The sequence below is a fragment of the Syngnathus leptorhynchus genome, chromosome 11 (genome assembly GCF_054491065.1).
Source record: "Syngnathus leptorhynchus isolate UIUO chromosome 11, UIUO_Slep, whole genome shotgun sequence".
NCBI classification, from domain to species: domain Eukaryota; kingdom Metazoa; phylum Chordata; class Actinopteri; order Syngnathiformes; family Syngnathidae; genus Syngnathus; species Syngnathus leptorhynchus.
In genome coordinates this window covers 11,046,686-11,067,372 of record NC_141205.1, presented here as the reverse complement: position 1 = coordinate 11,067,372, position 20,687 = coordinate 11,046,686, and the positions used below count along the sequence as shown (strand labels likewise).

General features: G+C 42.0%; 4 protein-coding genes across 7 annotated transcripts in view; 2 read left to right on the top strand and 2 right to left on the bottom strand.

Annotated features, from left to right (window-relative positions):
* Positions 1 to 83: 83 nt before the first annotated feature.
* Positions 84 to 1,836, bottom strand: ghrh (growth hormone releasing hormone). 3 transcript variants are annotated; one of them, XM_085924721.1, is made up of 6 exons: positions 1,627 to 1,836; positions 1,335 to 1,518; positions 1,022 to 1,120; positions 469 to 573; positions 247 to 371; positions 84 to 175 (listed from the first exon to the last, which is right to left on the bottom strand). In XM_085924721.1, exons 2-5 carry the CDS (start codon positions 1,412 to 1,414, stop codon positions 254 to 256), a joined length of 402 nt encoding a protein of 133 aa, XP_085780847.1. In that variant the 5' UTR covers positions 1,415 to 1,518; positions 1,627 to 1,836; the 3' UTR covers positions 84 to 175; positions 247 to 253. The 3 variants fall into 3 exon arrangements, with proteins under 3 accessions (XP_085780847.1, XP_085780848.1, XP_085780846.1); XM_085924722.1 differs by having other exon boundaries at positions 1,335 to 1,442; XM_085924720.1 differs by having other exon boundaries at positions 1,335 to 1,424.
* Positions 1,837 to 2,495: 659 nt separating this feature from the next.
* On the top strand, positions 2,496 to 7,214 carry cdk5rap1 (CDK5 regulatory subunit associated protein 1). Its single transcript, XM_085924663.1, has 13 exons — positions 2,496 to 2,952; positions 3,029 to 3,132; positions 3,202 to 3,236; positions 3,333 to 3,433; positions 3,573 to 3,783; positions 3,845 to 3,965; positions 4,064 to 4,294; positions 4,397 to 4,494; positions 4,568 to 4,623; positions 5,052 to 5,182; positions 5,263 to 5,412; positions 5,845 to 5,985; positions 6,423 to 7,214. The coding sequence occupies exons 1-13, from the start codon at positions 2,670 to 2,672 to the stop codon at positions 6,510 to 6,512; spliced, it is 1,752 nt and encodes a 583-aa protein (XP_085780789.1). The 5' UTR covers positions 2,496 to 2,669; the 3' UTR covers positions 6,513 to 7,214.
* Positions 6,786 to 11,554, bottom strand: LOC147049518 (bactericidal permeability-increasing protein-like). 2 transcript variants are annotated; one of them, XM_085924664.1, is made up of 16 exons: positions 11,486 to 11,554; positions 10,399 to 10,511; positions 10,212 to 10,326; positions 10,006 to 10,137; positions 9,776 to 9,931; positions 9,621 to 9,684; positions 8,910 to 8,970; positions 8,732 to 8,820; positions 8,480 to 8,656; positions 8,331 to 8,390; positions 8,080 to 8,247; positions 7,771 to 7,838; positions 7,624 to 7,666; positions 7,472 to 7,535; positions 7,268 to 7,344; positions 6,786 to 7,183 (listed from the first exon to the last, which is right to left on the bottom strand). In XM_085924664.1, coding segments are annotated over exons 1-16 (1,431 nt in total). In that variant the 5' UTR covers positions 11,488 to 11,554; the 3' UTR covers positions 6,786 to 7,141. The 2 variants fall into 2 exon arrangements, with proteins under 2 accessions (XP_085780790.1, XP_085780791.1); XM_085924665.1 differs by lacking the exon at positions 11,486 to 11,554 and having other exon boundaries at positions 10,399 to 10,507.
* A 1,869-nt stretch (positions 11,555 to 13,423) lies between these two features.
* The window catches only part of LOC147049517 (band 4.1-like protein 1), a 29,482-nt gene continuing 22,218 nt past the window's right edge, over positions 13,424 to 20,687 (top strand). Inside the window, exons 1-2 of the mRNA XM_085924532.1 lie at positions 13,424 to 13,492; positions 13,789 to 13,919. The gene's annotated coding sequence lies outside the window, so the exon portion shown is untranslated. The remainder of the gene's footprint in view (positions 13,493 to 13,788; positions 13,920 to 20,687) is intronic.

The following is a 20,687-nucleotide window of genomic DNA, read 5'->3' as shown; positions in this document are numbered from 1 at the left end:
AAATGCTACTTAACAAGTGGCGGGAGATCATGAGCGTTCCAGAACAGGTGTTTCGCAACCTTTATTGAGCAAAGTAGAAAAATCTCAGGGCACACCACAAAACAAAACACAAATGGTTTTGAGAATAAATACATGCTGCTTCCAGTTTTCACCCGTGTCCTCTCCTCTCTAAAGTCTGTAGCGACAAAGAGCTGAGTCAGAGCAATTCTCACACAACCTTTCCTGTGCAGTATAACAACTGTTTACCTGAGCCTCATGGCATTTCATCAAGTCCTCTGTATCTCTGATTGCTCTGAATGGACGTCAGATCTTCTTTGTACGTTCCTTCATAGATATCCGACTGGCGTTTCATATAGCTCGCACTTTTGTCTCTAGAAAAAGAAGGCCAGTGATTCGGCTTTCATTGAGTCACAGTCATACGATGGCGCAATAATATCCTCTGTTGTGCTTTGAAGGTTGTTAACTTACCCGAGACGTTTGCCCATGATAGTCTGAAGAAACTTCCTAGCAGATATTTGGCCCAACACTTTCCTGTAGCTGTTTGTAAAGATGGCATCAGCATGGCGGCCCAAACTGAAATTATGAAATAGTTTTAAAAGTGAGTGCAACTTCTTTGATATCGAGAACACAAAGTAATACCAGTTTCATATGCAGTCCTGAAATAATACGTTTTCTTTAAATTATTTCGAGGTAAATCATTGTTATGAAGCTTGCTTGTAGAATGGTTTGGTCATGCAATACAGTCCTGACCTTTGAACTGTACAAAATAAATTAACAACTTTAAATTATTGTCTTTTCCAAATTTACATCAGTGCAAGTGTGTTTTAAGAAAACCCCCCAAAAACAATAGATGCAGCTCAAATGTAAATGGCAGAAATTTTTTGGGGATAAAAAAAATGAAATTCATTGAAAGCTATCTTCTTATCATTATAAAATCTAAAAATTTTCCATCGACAGCAAATATTCACAAATCAATCCACCTCACTCTCATAATACTTCAGGAGGGGAGTGTGGTACTGACCGCAAGTCTGTTCTCTCTTGGGCAGAACTTGTGTTTTCTATCTGCTCTGGATTCTTGGCAGAAGATGTCATCAGGATGGATGTGTCCCTCTGGCCAAACCTGAGAAATGCCAATCAGATATTTATAGTGATGTCTTCAACTGTATTCCTAACATTTTATTTGATGGTACATTTTGTCATTCACAAAGTCACAGAAGAAATCACAACAGTCATAACATTTTTTTAAATATTGTAAAAAAGAAATGAAAAGAATTTCAAATTACTTTAACAATGACACTGTCCAACATTATTTAGATGAGCTTGGTAACATTTACCTGATGGACGGGTATAGTGGGGATCCCGATATTGACACAAAGAGGCAATAAAAGAGCAGCAATGCAGTTTTCTCCATCATAATGGTTGTCCTGTAGAAGAATGGACCACTAAAGGGAATGGCAGCGACAGAAATAAAATTGCAAAAAATGCTGTAACCCCACTTCTCCTCCACAAGCAACTTCTCTGGAATGTGAAATGTACAGGGGAAAGGAAAAATAAACTTTGCATGTTCAACATGATCAAAGCAGAAATTACATTGTATTGTAATTGAAGTGGCTTTCGCTCACCTACCTCTATTTTGTGTGTATTTCCCGAGAGTTCTTGCTGTTCCTCTTTATGCTTTGCTACGCACCCTCATTATCTCTCACTGCCACAAAATACTGCAACACCGAAGGGAATGGGTTCTCCTGCATCCATGGTCAGTTTATAGTCAACCTCCCAGTCACTCCCACATGATCAGACATGCTCACTCCCCCTTCTTGACTTTATACGCTTGCTCTCTCAGGCTTTCATTGTCACACTACGTTTTAAAATAAATGGCTATATAAACTAGATTTTACTTGTTACCATGATGATCGATTTTGACATTGGTTATGGTGAAAGGCAACGTTGAAAACAGTTCGAACTAGACTAGCCGTACAGTACACATTTATTTAGTTGAAAGTTACCTTAGTTAAAATGAAATTGCAATGAAAAGGCAGCTAGTATATTGTGTATAGCAGGTGTTGTCAAAATTATGCCACCATACAGGTATCAAACTCAAGGCCAGGCCAGATCTAGGCCACTACATCAACTACAATTTCTTGCTGAAATACATTGAAAACGAATTATTTATTTTTAATGTCTTTTTTAAAACATACCCTTCAAATTGTAAAAAAAAAATTGTACTTTCTCCAGTGTAAAATTAGGAAGCAAGACAATAGCACTGCTGTTTGATTGAGCATAATTAATAAAAATGCAATTTTATGAAATGTGCACATCGTGAACCGTACACCACATGATGCGGCATTTTTGCCCTAAACACAGAAAACATGCAAATAGCTGATATGAAATCAATGAACTGTATTCAAGCTAGGCAATCTTAGCTGTTGGCAACGCAAGATGGCCGCCGATGGCTTCACTTATTTCGACGGAAATCAAGCAGCATCGTTACTTCACTCGACGGACCGCAATTGAAGACGGACTGCATAGGGAAACGTTTGCCTGACATGACATTGCCGACTGCAAGAGACTTCTGCAATGTTTATTTCGGCATTGTTGTTAACATCCCACCATAGACCGAGCGGGCTTGCATTTTGTGAAATGAGCATAGCTAGTAAGGTAACCAACTAAATATGAAACAACTTTGGAATTTAACTCAATTGTTCTCTCCCAAATGTCGGATACCTGTCAGGTGTTTGCAAGTCAGATTGTGCTGTAAATCAAACAGCAGTGTAATTAGTGTGCGTGAAAAGCAAAGAAGATCGGATCATTTTAAGACTGAAATATCCTCAGGTCCAAATTTTCACGATTTCATCCGAGGACTTACTGGTAACAAAAAAACGAGTTTAGACAACGATGTGGAATACAAACACAATTATCTTTCTACTGACTTGGAGCTGGGGAATTCACGAAAGGGTAAATTGAAATCTTCACGTCACTTTGGGCTATTTAGAAGAGATGTAAATCGATGTGATGTTTTGTCTTCTTGCAGTCTATTTTGAAACCTACGGATGTCAAATGAATGTAAATGACACAGATATTGCTTGGTCCATACTACAGAAGAGTGGATATCAACGCACGGCACATTTACGCGAGGTATGATTCAGTCTTGATTTTTAACACCACTGAATAATTTGATTCAGTCTGTTCTGTCTTTATCTGCAGGCAGATGTGGTACTTCTTGTAACTTGCTCCATCAGGTACAGCCCATAAAAAAATGCCACAATTTCTAGAAATGTTAGTAAATTAATGCTATCTATGTGGTCAAATAATTCAACTTCAATTTTGTGTAACAGAGAAAAAGCCGAACAAACAATCTGGAACAGATTACAACAATTGACCGCCATGAAGAATAGGCGTCAAAGGAGTCAAACACCAATGAAAATCGGCATCTTAGGTAATGTGGTTATTTATTATATTCATCTACACCTACATTATTTAGGATAAAGTGGAAAGGTAATGGTATGCAAAATACTGGCTAACCCAATATATCCAATCAAATAAGAGGAAATGCATTTGTGTCTGTGTCCAACAAGGTTGCATGGCAGAGAGACTGAAGACGAAGCTTTTGGAACAAGAGAAGCTTGTTGATGTCCTTGCTGGGCCTGACGCCTACCGGGATCTTCCCCGCCTGTTGACGGTGGCTGAGGGAGGCCAACAGGCGAGCAATGTGCTGCTTTCATTAGAGGAGACCTATGCTGACATCATGCCTGTCCACCACACTCCTCAGGGACACAGTGCCTTTGTGTAGGTTCAGTTTGTGCTCTTTTGGTTCCTTTACATTATAAACTCAAATGATGTGGCGCAGGTCCATCATGCGGGGTTGCGACAACATGTGCAGCTATTGCATCGTTCCCTTCACCCGGGGCCGCGAAAGGAGTCGACCTGCCAGCTCCATTCTTGAGGAGGTCCGCATCCTCTCTGACCAGGTCAGTTAGAAATTGTTCAAATCAAACTGACTAGCAAGTGGAAATTTGGATTCACTTGATCAATGTTAACTTCTCTCTATGGTGCTTTTTCCTTCCAGGGAGTGAAGGAAGTGACATTGCTTGGTCAGAATGTGAACAGCTACAGAGACGCTTCTGAAGAACAGTTCTCAGGTGCGATTCCGACCAAGCTGAGCCGCGGCTTTAAGACTGTGTACCGCCCAAAACTGGGAGGTATGCGTTTCTCCGAGCTGCTGGACAGAGTGTCACAGGTGGATCCCAACATGAGGATCAGATTCACGTCACCCCATCCGAAAGACTTTCCTGATGAGGTACAGGAACATTTGTTGATAGATGAATAAATACATTAAAAAAACTCTGGAAAAAATTGAGGATCTCCTCATACTTCTGTCTCTGCATGCGCGGGTATGTAGGTCCTCCATCTGATCGCAGAGAGAGAAAACATTTGCAAACAGATCCATCTTCCGGCTCAGAGCGGGAGCAGTCAGGTCTTGAAAGCCATGCGCCGTGGGTAAGTGAGCAACTATCTCCGCGGTTTCTCCATCACTCGTTCTTGCAAGTGATCTTTCAAACCCAAATTCCAGGTACACAAGAGAGTCATACCTTGAATTGGTACAGAACATCAGGACTATCATTCAAGGTAGGCTGCACTTAGGACCGTATTTATGTGGCACAATTTTTCCCGAGTGCTACTTGAGGCAGCTGGCCGCCTCAAATATCGGCTGACTCCGACTCAGACTCTTCACAAAATTGTACTCAAGCAAATATGGAACTGCCGCATCCTCTTATTCTTGGCCTCAATCTGTATGGCGCAGTAAAATCCACTAAGAAATATTTCCGATCCATTAGTGACTTTGTAATAGCATTCAACGGAACCAAACATAATGAACAAATAACTTTTGATTGGCTCACTTGTATTCACTATTTGTAGATTGCGCAAGTGCAACCATTGGTGGTCTATAAAACCACACTGGAGACTTTGATGACACCACTATATATTTTTTTTGTATGTTCTATTTTTATTTTATTCCAATTCATCTTATTATTGTGCCTGTGTGTTTGTATCAGACGCAAGTCTCAGCAGTGACTTCATCTCGGGCTTTTGTGGCGAGACGGAAGAAGATCACCAGCAGACCTTGTCCCTCATCAGAGAAGTAGGCTACAACATTGGGTTCCTTTTTGCCTATAGTATGAGAAAGGTGAGTAACTCGCAAAAATGCTACCGCCATGACTCGCGTTCTATATGATCATTTCTTGGACTTTTTGTTGTCCAATCTAGAAAACACATGCATTCCACAACCTTGAAGATGACGTGCCAGCGGACGTGAAGCAACGGAGACTGGAGGAGTGCATCAGTGTGTTCAGACAGGAAGCTGCCAGGCTCAACGCCACTCTTATTGGCAGCACGCAACTCGTCCTGGTGGAGGGGGTCAGTACTGCACTCCGGGTCCTTACAAAAGGCGTAGTGTGGCTGCCAAACACTCAGTGTTTTTTCACTTTAACTTCCTCAAGGAAAAGTGTGAGCTTTTAATATCTTGGCATTATTTTGTCTCCGAAAAACATGTCACGATAGTCTTTGTTGTAGTCCCGACTGCTTCTCAGTAATTGCTTTGTGCAGACTGCAATCATTGCAAGTTTTTCATATTCATACCACATTAGAATCACATTGCCATCCTGAAAGCAAGCCCGCCTTTTTTCATTTGCAAAGCCCGCAGATGTTTGTAGCAATGTATAAATTGATTTGTGATGTGTACAAACAAAGCTCACTCTCAGCACAAGATGCACATGTTGTACTGGGTTAGCATAACCTTGGCGAGCAACGATTCTCATGGCACCTTTTATATTCTTTTTTTTTCTGCAGGAGAGTAAGAGATCTGCCAAGGAGCTATGTGGGCGAACGGATGGCAATATGAGAGTGAACTTCCCCCGAGAGGATATTGCTGTTGGTCCTGCAGAGTCCAACATGGCTGCAGTCAACGCTGGAGACTACGTGCTAGCGGAGGTGGGATTTGGGCTGGTGCACTTATGTCCAGTTCTCTCCTCTTTTGGGGACCGTTGCTTTAGTTTTCTTTACTGGTGCAATGAAACAAACATTTGGCTGTAATTCCAAAAAGGTATGTTTGGAGCAAACACAACATTGCTCATCACCAGAAGAACACAAGACCCTCAAGCAGGACTTCTCAATTGTTTCCCATTATTTAACATGTGGACAGACAGAACAGAAGCAATTAGTTGACGTAAAATAGCCATCAGAAAAAGAATTTCTGTCGACAAAGCCTGATGCCAAATGATTCAGGTCCAAAACTGGTGCTTTGATTGAAATTGTCAACTAGTGTTATCATTCCAGCTTTTATTAGGCTCATTTGTTTGAGACACCAAGAGAGCTTGGGTAGAAATGATTTGAAATCATCAGTGACGTCTCTCTTTTGGCTTCTGCAGATCACGTCAGCCAGCTCGCAGAGTTTGCGAGGCCAAGCCTTGTGTCACAGACATCTCTCGACCCAGTCAGCACTTCAGTGCAGCAATTAATATGATGAACATTTGCCTCGCCATCCACGTTGGTCATGTGCCCCCGACTGACACTTTTGACAGCTCAGGAAACAAATGACAGTATGTCAAAGTATTATCTTTTTGCAAAGGTATTTCAACCATCTTTGGCACTTTGGATCACTGTGTCACTGTTGAGCCCACAATGTTACATAAATTAAAAATATTACCAGACCATGGTAAATGTGTTCAAGTGTCTAGATTTAAGTGTAAATATATCTGTGTTACTGAAGTTTGTAGAGTTGTGCAGATGGTGATTGAATGGGCCCGAGCAGCACATCTTGTCACATTTTATTCATGATTTATTTCGTATGTTATTAAAATACAACAAAGACAATTACCATGTCAGAAGCACAGACTGTCCTGCACGCAGATTGGATGATTCAATGCTGAAGCGAAAGAAAACCACATCCCTAATTTACATTTCATTTGCAAAGCAAAGAAAACATGCATTTTTGATAAAGAGAAATTGTAACAAATGTTGAATAATAATATTGGTTTGATTTGCAGGCTGGAGATGAGTTGTAGCTATGAGTCATTTAAATGTAATATTTGCTGTCATTGTTCCTCCATAGACGTAGGGGGAAAAATTATTTGGGTGTCCGCTCCCATCACGCTGTAAACTGAACATCTGTCCCAATCAACAGGAAGTCCTACAGGGAAAAAAGGACAAATGTTAAAAATACCAAGGATGATGATTTAGGGATCGATTTTTCGAAAATGTCAGTCTTTCTGACCTTTAGGACCTGAAGCTCAGTATTGACAAGTTTCATCTTTCCAAAGGTGGGCAGTGGGTATCCTTTTCCAAATTGAACTGTGGAGCATGGCATACATTGTTAGCTTAATTGACAAGATAATACACATGTACATAAAGAAAAGGAATAATTTCGACTGCATATGTTGAAAAAGACGGGAACAAATCTCGTGTGGTAACCACTTACTGTTGAATTGGGGTATGACAACCCATTTGAGGACCGTGCTCACGATGCTGTCAAGCAATCTGACCTGTATCATAAGTTCAGTTTAGTTCCTCTCACTGCTACGGAGTCTAAAAAAAAAAAAAAGGTCATTTGCATTTGAATTCCGCTCTTACCTGAAAGTCTCCGACATAACTTGTCTTCAAGGTCAGATCCATTCTGTGCAAATGAGGCAAAATGACACTGTGATGTTTGTCCTCATGAGGAACTATTGGCCCCACCATTTTCTCTTAGAACAAAGTTTTTTATTTTTTGGAACTCACTTGTTCAGGGTGACGTTTCCATTTATCCTCATGCCACTAACAAACACTCGGGCGCTGACACTGGTCTCCTGTAAGGAGACAATTATTACAAGTAAAGAAAGTTTTGGATTAAAAAGCATCAAATTTAGTTGTTGAAACTGTTGACTAGTCATTTACGATGACTCTGAGCTAATTTATGTTTTTATTAATTTAAAAAGAGAACTGTAATATTCCTGTCATCAAGGTCCAACATGAAAATTGACTGAATGAACAATCAAAGATGAATATAATATTTAATTCGTAAACCGTATCGTAACCAAAAGTACGCACCACATTAAGGATGAATAGCGGCGAGAGAGTGTCGTCGGGTTGGATTGCGTAGGCCGTCACCGTGCTGGTGGCTTGAATAGTCACGTTGTTGGGCTCCATAGTGACGATGGGATTTTTCTCCGTCTTTACGAGCAGTTTCATCAACAAACCCGGGAAAGCTTTGGCAATCTGAAAGTTCAAAGCAGTATTTGACAAATCACACTTCCCTTCCAAGTGAATCATTTTGCAAGATAGATTGTTAGTGCCGTCACCTGGGGGATGAAAACGCCAAATGTTCTTGTGTTGAGCCTGATTGGGGAGATTCCTGGGATCTGCGGCGATGGAGCGACGATAGTTACAGATCAACGTGAAGGCACCAAAGTGGACACATTTGAAATGAAAACCTTGCGGCCGGGCTCACCATATCATCAGTAATGTACAAGCTCAGGGCTCCGGCCGTGTTGTAGACAAATGCCGCAGAGTTGGCGGTGAAGGCAGACAAGCCCAAGTACAACATTTTGTTGTTCCCGGGTGGCAGAGAGAAGGCGGCGGCGGGGAACGGAGCTTCCTGATGCTTCTCGATTTTGTAGAACTCCCCCTAAACGCCAGAAAGAGACGATCACTATGTAAACCCGTCTCTGAAAACAATTTGAAATGGGTCGTGCGGTTTTACCTTCAAGCCCAAATTTAATGAGTTTGTGATTGTAGGTGCGCCGACCATGGAATAGTCAATTTCTGCGTACTTGTCCACTTTGGCTAAGACTGTGGGACAAAGAAAAATGACTTGAAATCTGTACAAGTGTAATTTAGTTCACACCATTCACATATGATATATGAATGGCGGCGTTTACCATTGAGCGTTTTCAACTGAGGGTTCAAATCAGACACGGCGTCAACCACCAGGGGGCAGATCTGAAAGGGTCAATCAGAGTATGATTCTCATTCAATTGCGTGCAAATAACAGAAGTGGCACAATAAGGTGGGGCGACCAGAGCTTTCAATGAAAATAAATCAAAAGGAAGAAACGTTAGTCTGTGAAGCAGAAGTTGGTTTAGTGTTTTTGTTCCCTAATCTCAGAACAGAACATTTGAATTTATTTTACTGCGAGAAATAATTCATCGTTTATAATATAACAAATATATAATATAATCAAAGGGGTGTCAAACTCGTTTTTTTTCGCGGGCCGCATTGTAGTCGTAGCTTCTTTCGAAGGGCCATTGTGACGGTCAACCCAAATAAATGTATGAGCACCTCATATACAGTAAAAGTTACAAAACAAACTGACAAATAACTCGTTTTCAAATCAGACGAGTAAAAACTGGTCAAATATGTAATAAAAAGATATTAAAAGTGAAGAAAATTTGCAATTCTAGTAATGACACGAATTTGATGCACAATTTGTCCTTCGCGGGCCACATGAAATGATGTGGCGGGCCGTATCTGCCCCCCCGGGCCTTGAGTTTGATACCTGTGGTTTCTATAATGCCGTTCGCCGCATTTGAATAAACATCCTATCGGTAAAATATTGGTAAAAAAATACAGTATGCAAGTGTAGTGCTCACCTTTTTTTGTAGCGTATTGCGCAATGCCTTATTAACGAACTTTCGGAAAAGATTGTACAGCCAGCTGAAATAATAGAGAGGCCATTATGAATGAGACAAGCCTCTTTTATGACTTTTTGCTCTGCTGCTGAGTTTTTTTTTTTTTTCCTTTTTACCTGGCTCCACCGTGGAATTTGACATTCACGCTGCCAACAGTAGCCGTACACTGGACGTTACTGACTTGAGGTCGCCCCGTTGCATCACTTTGGACTTTCAAGACCGTGCTGACGGACAGTCCATTCACACTCAAATCAAAGGAACCACTGTCCCTCCTGTGAAGACAAACAAGATGCTGCGATAGGCCAAACGAGTGTTTTGTGTAGGCCACACATCTTGGCTCACTCACAGTATTCTGCGGAATTTGACCCTCCAGTTTCCCTTCAGACTGATGAAGGCGTTACTGATGGAGAGTTTGACGCCGGTACCGGGCACCAGAGTCACAGAGGAGGAAGGTAGTCCCACAGCCACCGTTCGTATACTAGGAGGAATTACATGTGACCCTTTGTCCAAACTAATACAGACGTACTGGATCAGATGAGTTGATTGTCTTACTTGGACAGTCTGTATTGGACCTTGCCGACGACGGACACTCTCTCTTTCCCGGCAATATCTGGAATCGTTATGCTTTGGAGTTTCTTCTGGATGGAAGCCATCCCCAGTTGTCTGCCTGTAGAGGAAGAATGGGAGATAGGAAAACTTGCTGCTTTATCAGCCTTTTTGTTTCATCTGCAATCCTTACCGTATTCGATGCCATTATTTGTCAGTCTGACTTTTACACCAGGACTGGCGCTTGAGGTCAGATGACTGAAGGCGACCAACAATAGCCCCCACCCCAGCAGCATGTTAGTCAACCTGTTGGAGGAAAACAACAGATGGTGAGTGTTAGGGTTGACAATTTGTTTGGATCGTATGATTATGTTGAAATATTGACTAGAATCATTAACTCTTTCCACATTTTTGTGACTCATTGAAACTTTCCACATTCCCTTCAGTTGTTGAAACTTTTCAAGGTTGTGCAAACGTTTTTACTTAGCTCTACTAGTATCTGTTTACACAAAGAGGTGACCCCTGAAACCTGTTCACCCTCACCTGTTCACTTTCTCACAATAGTCTCTTGCAAGAGGCAAAAGTTAGAGTGCTTTCAAGCACCTCTGTACCATACAGGGTGATGATTGATTTCTTGACTTGCAATTGCTCAAAAGGGGCAAACTGTCTCCAGAGTGGTTCTTGCGAAAAAGGTAGTGAGGTAAACTCTATCAGTGAGCAAGCAATGAACCCGCGCTTCCCTTTTGTATGCTCCAATTATGTTACGATCGTCAACGCTAACTCAAACGTTTGCATCAATTGCTTTACAATCAGCAGCCACTTCAGTATAAGTATACTTTTTTTTTTTTAAATAAGATTCAAAACCAAGATTCAGTCTTTACAAATAACATTGTTTTGTGTTTGTAGATAGAAGGACCGCTCGAATGGAAAATCCTGTCTGTTCGAATTTGAGAAAAAAAAAGTCACAGTCATCATGTCTGACTGAAACCACATGACGCCTATTCATTTAGTAAGTGGCCTGGCACTAAATTACTTCGTAAATTCAGATTCAAGACTACATCTTCTATACATTTTGAAACAGACAAAAGGAAAAACAAAAACCTAAACAGTGACAATATTTTGGGGGAAAGCGAGTTCAAGCGATGGTTCTTACAAGTTAACAATATGATAAAAAGTATCTTAATATGTGCATACTATCGCTACCATTCCATTATATGAAATAATTCAAGCGGTATCCAGTATCAGGGTACAAATATGAAGCCGTCAGAGCTCACACTTACATGAAGTAGCTGGTAACTCAGATGCTCGGTTCCTCCCGCTCTGTCGACCTTCCAACAAGACTGACAGTGGGCGGACATCGGCACATGCCTTCAATTCTCTCATTAAATCAGGAACTGGATTTGACGAGGGGGTGAAGCAAACAATGACAAACGTTGTTTTTTTACATAGTTGAGAAATTTTCAGAGATGACTCTTCAGTGAATCTCAGTGAAATATTTTCCCGTCATTGCACAAGGCACTCATGTTGCAATGATGTAAAAACCAATCTATGTGTTGGTATGACTGACATGATTTAGCCAGTCACTAATGAATGCTCCACCCGTACAATATCCGAAGTAGTTGTATTTAATTCACTGTCCAGTCAGTACTTGAGATTTTGGTGGCAAATGTACACGTGGTGTGACAATGACCCCTAGAGGCAAACCGTAAAAATTCATGGGAGGCCCCAAATTGATCTCAAACCTGAAGCTGCCACCGTGCAACATCTGCTTTTGCCTATTAGAGATGGTGATGTTCGGCATAGGCAACCTTCGACACAACGCTTCATTTACATCAACCGACCACAACATTTGACGCGTGCGTTCAAAACGGCCATTTAAAATGGGTGCTTTAACTGTATCCGCCGCTAGAGGTCGACACAGACGCAACTATTTTAATTTCTTAGGGCCAGAATAATAGTGGTTAATCAGATCGTTAAATCTTTGAATTTTGAGGACATGAATGTTTTATCCTTCCACCCCAAGCCTTGCCACTGAAAGCAGTGAAGTGTCAATCATCTCAGTGCCCGATGGCATCACTTTCCACCACAGTAGAAATATTCACCAACTTTTTGACATTGATGATGGCGTCTCTGATTTTGTCGAGGTCCGTAGCAACAGTTGTTGATGTCTTAGATAGATGAGTGCCAAGAAAAAGGGTCCCTTGGGTCAAGATATCATGGTAGGTTTCCTGTGCAGCTGTGTGGGAGCTGGGTTGCCCTCGTCAGAGCTAACATGCATGGCGGCAGAGGCGGAACTTGTTTTTTTTTTTTTCAATAAAAAGGGAGCTAGCACAGTTCATTTTTTAAGCCACAGTGCATTCCACCACTAGAGGAAAGTTCATGTGTTGGTAGAACAAATGGAAAGAAGGAAATAGCCCAGTCCGGGTCACCAGATAGCTGGGGAAGGACAACGGGGTCAAAAAGCACCAGACGGAAAAGGGACAGGATGCTGCTGACGTCTTTCCAAAAGCACTGGGAATCCGTAACTGGACACACTTGAACAAGAATCAGTCAATTCTGAACATTCCTTCATTTATTCATGACATCATGAAAAGTTGGGATTCAACCTTCAGAATGAATGAGAACTTTCTGGAACAGGAGAAGGCCTGTGGTGCAGTTGTGCTTATGCTACGCAGATTTTGGCAACCCTTGCCAAATTTGCAAGGACGACATTAAAAAAATCTCCCATCTATTTTACTGAAAAAAAAAAAGACATCAGCAAAAGAGTACGTTGTTGAAGGATGAGATGCGCCCCTTAATGACAACAGAGGTTTATTAATTAACTCTCAAACGTATGCCACGGCCGACAGCGCCACCTGGCCATGGCCAACGTCACTACTTGGTGTTTGGGCTCACAGATTTCCTGCACCCAAAACCGGCACCCGGCGACTGTCTTATCTGCACAAAATGTGTCCTCGTCATCACCGAGTGGCCTCTTTATTGTCCCAGCCAGGCAGCAAAAGAGGGACCGTGCTAGCAGTGTTTTTTTGTGCCCCCAATGACTTGCACTGAAGGTTGTGATGTTTGACTCGGTGATGCAATCAAGGAGAATGTTCTGACGACATAGCGCGAAATGACAGCGGTCCTCCTGATGTAATGTTGGCCTTTTAAAAATATTTCACTTAAAACCAAGAGGCGAGACAAATTTAAATACAATGCAACATCATCCCTTGCCGTTCATCGGTGCGCAACTGTTGGCACATTCATGCAACGGGATGATTCTGCATTGTTTGCACCGGGATCTCAATGTGAGTACTTGCTGATAACGGTGTGTGTGGGGTGGGGTGGGGGTGGGGTGGTGGGGGGGATGCATTCCGCTCAACTCACAAACTGAATGCATGCGTCGTTTTGCCTCCTGCCTGCATCTGACAGTGTCCCTCCCTCTTTTCCTCTCCTCCTCCGCTTTCTCTCTCTCTCTCTCTCTCTCTCTCTCTCTCTCTCTCTCTCTCTCTCTCTCTCTCTCTCTCTCTCTCTCTCTCTCTCTCTCTCTCTCTCTCTCGCTCTCTCTCTCTCTCTCTCTCTCTCGCTCTCTCTCTCTCATTAGGCTTTTCACCGGCAAAACACGCAGGCACGCATACACGCTCCCTTCCTTTCTTTTTGTTATCCCGGAGGAATAAACGGCAAGGACTCACTTCACCCACTCTGCCCTCCTTCTGGATGTCGTGTTAAACAAAGGTATATTGAATTCGAATTTTCTTGCCTCCTCAATGCGTGCATGTCGTCTTAAATGCCGTCTTGCTTGCGTAAAATATCTTCCTCCAACGAGTTTTTAGTGACAGCCGGCTTTGCATTAAATCAACAATTGTGATGTTGCGCTTGCGCTTTGGCTTTTTTTTTTTTTTTTTTTATGGTGCCTTGGAATAAAAAGGGCTCGAGTGCTTTTGGTAATGACCTAATAACGTGTGTGGACTTTGGCGTTGCTTGTTTACCGACCTCTACTGGAGGATGAATGACATCGTGGGAATGGTAGCGCGACGTAGTGGCGAGTAGGCGCCAATTGGAACGCCTTTGTGAGCCCCCGAATTGTGTTGACATCATCATGAGGGCGATTGGAATTTTTTTGCAAGGTCCACTCTGCTCTCTGTGAGGGCACGGTTCGCTCTCGGGCTTCGTTGTTGCATGCAGCTTCTCCAATCAGCTGTGTGCCTAAGCCTGTCAAACACACCCACTTTCAATGACACGCACACACACGTGAATACACGCTCACGCACTGCTGAGCTGGGACATGCAAACAGGGTAGTGTGGACAAATTGCATGTGCTGTTTTCCCGCCTACATGCTCAGGCTTGTATGACGTGCAACTGCCGTATTGCTTTTTGTTGGTGTGCCCCGAACTGTCTCTGCGTGGGTGACCTAGTGATTAACATGTCCGCCTCGCAGCTCTTGGGTTCAGGGTTTGAGTCGCGTTTCACTGTGTAGATTTGTTTTGGCATGGTCGTGTAGAAGAAAAACTTCTGTTGATATATGCGTCCTATAAACGTTCCATGTTGGTGCAGGTTATAATTGACTGTCTGATTCCCTTTGTGGAATGATGAATTGTATTGGCCATTTGCATTGTTGTCAGACACCAACACACAGGCACGCTCACGTGTCTCATCTGCTGCATCAGCTTTGCTGTGCATTTTACTCGTGCATCCAACAGCCAAGAAATCGGGCACTAGCATCTTTTCTGTCCTCTCTCCAGCATCTCAAATTTGCTCCATGAATGAACGCAGTGTGAAGTGTCAATATGAAACCCGACTGACGATTCACAATGCGCTATGAACGACTACTGTAGATTGAACATGTGTTTGAATAGCTGAGTGTGTGACAACACTTCATTTGACATTCAAATGATAAGATAGATATTTTATCTTTTTTACCTGACTCACCACAACATTTGCTCCTAAAGTTGTCAAATTACCCTCACACGGCACTTAGAGAATAATTCAAAATGCGCGAAATATTGATCAAGGTTAGATACATCACAACACAATACATCTGTATTCACAAAACGCTTACACAACATCCAAAGTTAGCCCGGATTTATTATCCCACTGGTTTGGGTAAAACCCAATGGGAAATATGTGTATGTTAGTAATCCATTCCCTTTTCAAATTCAGTGTTTTTTTTTTCTTCGTTCAGCACCAATATTGGATGTAATTAGATTGTGAAGGATTACCTAATGAAGTGCCTGGCGCGTGTATATTGCCATGTAATTGACAGTGAATTTAATAGTGCTGAGACTGAAAATGAGTGTAAGTCCCCCCTCCCACGCCCCCCCCCCCCCCACCTCCTCCCACGGTGTTCTCCATACTGATCGGGGCTTCGGTTGGAGCGGAGGTATTTATTCACCAGCTTTATTCCGATTGCATCGTTCAGTCTGTTCACACGGTTTTCGGAGAGAAATGATGATTCCCTCTATCGCTTTATTTTTCTCTCTCTCTGATATCTCCATACAGCATCAGTTTATTTTGAGGGGGGTGGTAGGAAACTTTACCCCAAGCAAGCGCAGGGCTCAGCTATTCTGACGATTACGGTGAGTCAGCAGGTTCTGCTGTCTGATTCTTTCTTTCTTTCTGTTGTAAGGCAACAGTCGTTTTCCCCAACTGTCTTTTCGAGAGCTCGTTTTGAAGCCCCCACCCTCCCCGCCCCCCTTTCCAGACTCTCGAGGCGGAGTCGATCAAGTCGTTAGCTGTCTTTGACGTGGTGCAGAAAAGATGCTCCAAAGGCCTCACTGACAGTATTTTCTTCCTCCACACACATGAGTATAAAGTCATAGCAGGAGGTGGAAAAAGGTTCTCTGATTTTGTTCAATACTTCATATTGACCCAGAGTAAATAATTTCTAAGTCTCACAGTGTCTGGTCTGTTTGCTGTAGATGATGAGAAACACGGCAGGTGACTCCCAGTCCCGTTTGACTTTGCAACTTGTCAGACAGGTTGGATGACTGTTGCGAGACGTTATGCCACACGTTTGGTACACTCGTGGTTTCATGCTCTTGTTTGTTTACGTGCATGTGGCTTCTATTTCGACTTGAGCTTATTTTTATCTGGAAAACAATACAACAATTAAAATGCACATCATCTTACCTGTGATACTGACACTTGTTTTTTTTACTCAACCTTTACTGGATATGAAATGTGACTTAGATGTGTGGATTTTGCTTGGGTTGGCAGGTTTTGCTCCCGGCCGAGATAGGAAAAGTTGAACTGGTTAAAGGAGATGTGCTACTTACAGTATCTTGACAATAGCTGGCCTTCAGCAAAAAGCTGAGCTTGCCTGGGGCGCGTCTCAATGGGTTCAATTCCACAGCCACCTCATTGTGCATGGGTGTGCCTCTGGGTTGGTTACTGTTCTTATTCAGGTTCTATTATTCAATGCTCCAGAACATTGTACATTGCATAGAAAATGGATGGTCATTAGCTCGCTCCTAAATGTTATCGCTGCTTGCATGTACTCTTTCTGGGTACCGTGGTTTCAGTCCCAAAACACGTTAGGATACGCAAAGAATCTTAATGATCTATTTCTCACTCAATGTCTGCCCAAGCCAAGCAAAATGCGTCATTGATGAATGCATCCTATCTTGGAGCTATTCTGTTTTTTTTTCCCTATTTAATTTCAGTGAATGAAACTCTTCAGGTCCAGGTTCCACGATGTTAATATTGTTATTTCATGATGCTATTCAGTCAAATGGCCGTATTCCCTTTGAAAAGCACTTTTGTAGCCAAGAAAAAAAGAGCTCAAACAAAAGCTGAATAGCTTTGAAGATTCAGACCTGTTAATAATAGCAAAAAGCATGGGAGTTCCTCTTGGGTGTTGGTGCGAAAAATAATTGGTTGCATAAGACGTGTCACGCTGTTGATCTAAACAAACATCTTTTTTTTTTTCATGCCCGATAGGCTGCTACTAAATTGCTCTAGCTGTTGCCTCTTTTATTTATCAACATCATATTTTACTGTTTTGAATTGAGTTTCATTCCACCAACGAGATGAAATCATGATAGCGGCGATCTTGCTTGCAGCCGCATGCATATGTCCTGTATTGAGCGATTCTAAATATTATAGACATGTTTGTTTGTTATGTTATCAACATATTTTGTTTTATTATCAGCATATTTATTTTGTTATCACCATACTTGTTTTGTTATCAGCATATTTCAAAAAATATTTCTGTAAGCTTTCTACTCACTTTTGGTCAGGAACAAGAAACCCAAGGCTCCCATGATAAAAGTGAGCATGGACCCAGAATTTCATTCATTCATTCATTCATTCATTCATTCATTCATTCATTCATTCATTCGATTATTTATTTATTTATGTATTGTGCTGGTTAAATTGGTAGGATTTGTCAAAAATCTAACTAAACATTTAATGTGAATGCAATTTACAATAGCTCTGGATGAATGGTAGTTGACGGTGTTTATGATGAGCAGTCATGCCGTGCGAAAGCCCGCCTCCTTCAAGCGTGCTGTGGCCGGGTCCTGCTTGAGCAAGGCGGGGAGCATGCCTGAGCTCACAAAACGTTTCTTCGAGTGCCTCTGCCTTAAAGCTAATTTCATTTGAGCCTGAAAGAAAAACAGGCAAGAGCTTTGCAAGTTTACGCAGTAGGCCGTCCTTGTAGAAAAATGTAAATGTTGGTTGTCCTTGATGACCTTCAGTATGTTTCATGTCATGATTAGGATGCGAATGAAAGTCTAGCTTTACTATTTTGACCAGCTGGAGGATTTCACCATCTTCACAACAGAGTAACAGCTAAGTACGTGTTGATGTCTGCAGAATTTTATCTAATGGTTGTGAGTTTGATGGGTTATTTCTCAGCCATGCACAGCTGGGGCCTCTTCCGTAAATTGTCTCCATCGTAAAAATGTGTGAGATTACCTTGGCGCAGTTTTCCACCCTCGTCATGTCCACGTTCAATGTTGCATACCATGTCAAAGAAGTGCAGCTAATATGAAGAGTCACCTACAAGTTTGATGATGAGACCTCCTAAAATGTCTTGAGATGCAGACAGTGTTGTTTTTTTACGATTTGTGTTTGCTGAAGGTTGTGTTTCTTCGAGTTGATTCATTTTGTCAATCAATGATCTCAGCTCAGCTCCATGAGAAGTGACACTCAATACTGGGAAGTCAACTGAGAGAAAAATGTGGCCAAGCGTGTCATCCGTTCTTGTGTGCTTAGCAGAGACGACATACTGGCGCACATGCTTACAACCACCTGCCGCCCGCTGCCGTTGGCGACGCCTTTTTTATAATCACAGCCATGGCAACGGTGGCCCCTTGTTTGTGTGCTCAATCATCTTTCTGTGTCACATACAAGGAAGTATTCTCCTCCCAAATACAAAATAGTTATTATCCAATTTCGACCACAAATTTGAAATATTTATTTTGGCTTCGGGCTCCACTGACTATTAAATGCACCAAAGTAGCTGAAGCGTGACTGAATTTCAAACAGTTAGTATAACTTTTTCAAATGTTAATTTTCAAAGCAGAGCTGACATTTCCATCAGGAGTGGTAATGCTGCCTTTTATAAATAATTAATTCAAAGAGGGTGTTGTCAAAGCAACTAAAATTCTCAACCTTCTCTTGCCTTTCAGCATTCGTCGCTGTTTTTAGACTTCTGACGTCAAACTTTGTTGTAATTATTTCACCTCGGCCTACTTCAACCTTCACCAACCGTGATTCTTGTATTGATGTGATGAGCACGACTGATTGATTAAAGAGGGTGACAGCGTAATAGCCATCTTTTCTGTTTACCCATCAAAACAGGCGCCAAGAGATGTCACAAACAGAAGCCAAGATCAATGTCCGTTTTTCTGGGTGGCTTTGCTGTCATCGTTAATATTTGTTTGAAAATGTCAACCAATCCTGTCAGAAAATAATCCAATGTATATCATGTACACAAAATATTTGTTTTATTTGCGTCGAAAGGCAACAAGTAAGCGTTAGATCAGCGGCCCCTCAAATCAAGTGAATTATTATTATTTTTCACAAATATTTTCTTGCTGTTGCTAATAAACCAGCAGCTCCGAACATCATGTGAGCAGAGCTTTGTTCTGAGTGCACATTAAGATTTCTCCCATGAGCAGCTCATCTGTCAGGCTGTCGGTCAGAATGGCCAATGAAAAAAGTTCCAAGCTGATCAATGATGTGTGACCTCATCCCGGTCACAGTGCCCTTTTGCACATTCTGCACCGCTGCTTCACGACTCCTGAATTTCTTCCATCGTGAGAAACGACCAAATTACTTGCTGTCCTTGGTTGTACTTTTATTGGTGTTTTCTACACGGCAGCAGATGAATAAAAAGAGCTGAGACAGCACAATTGGATTGTTGCTGTCACAATGAGGACATGGAAGTTACCTAAGTAGAGGCGCGCATAATTCAAGATAGTATCAAGGGGAATCATGTCGCCAAATGACCTCCTTTGCTCAAGTCCTGGCTGCAAATGGAAGAAAGTCACTTCCAGCACTCAGACAGCAGCTATGTTCATTTTTTTCCCCCACAGCTGCCCAAATTGTGAGTGCCGCCAACTCCAAGGTTCCTCTATTTTTAAGATGTTGGGTTTTTAATTGAACATAGCATTTATACCCGTGGCTCGTGACAGGTCATTTTAAATCGAGCATTTGATGTAAGCTTCCCGCGACCAATTCCCAAAAATCTGGAAGACGACCGATAGCTCACAAGACTGATTTCGAAAAAGCCTCCACCTAGCACTCACCTCAAGGTACGTTGCGAAAGTGATTTGTGGATTTGTTTTTAATGAGCTCAAGTCGAGTGGGATTTTTTTTTTAAAACAGCCGTAGGAGAGCATTATTGACTTGAAGGCCTATTGCATCTACCCACAGATGTAAATCAATTCAGGTTGTATGCGGTCACTGTATTGCAGTATCTTTGCACATTTTAGTGCTTCAGATTACATGGCTGGGTAAGGATGAAACATTTTATACTTAGTGAAGCTTCATGTCAGCTAAGGTTGTGAAATTCTCATGAGAATGAGAAATCCTGCTGCAAGCATGGCAGGCATTCTGAAGTGAGAACACGACAACATTTTTTTTTTTTTTAAATTAAGCACCCTCTGCTCTGGTAATACATCCACTTTACATATTGAGTGTGGAAAAGTTAATAAAATGAATTTGCTCTTCTTCAGGCCACAAGCGGGTTGTAACTAAATTGATAGAGCTACTGCAGCTTGCAGCCAAGAAGCACACATTTGACCTCAGTTTATTCACCACTGGATGAATCCGTAATAAAGTTCCACGAACTAAAGCAGAAGTGTGTTTGCCTGCAAGGTGGCCGCCTCGCTGCTCTTCACTTCTTTTCAGGATGGACTTGTTGCAAATTACATATTACGCAAGAAAACATGTAAAGCCATTTTACCGAGTGCAGTAAGAGTGCACCACGCGCGGACGCACGTGTGTACATACACACACACACACGGACACACACACATGGACACACACACACA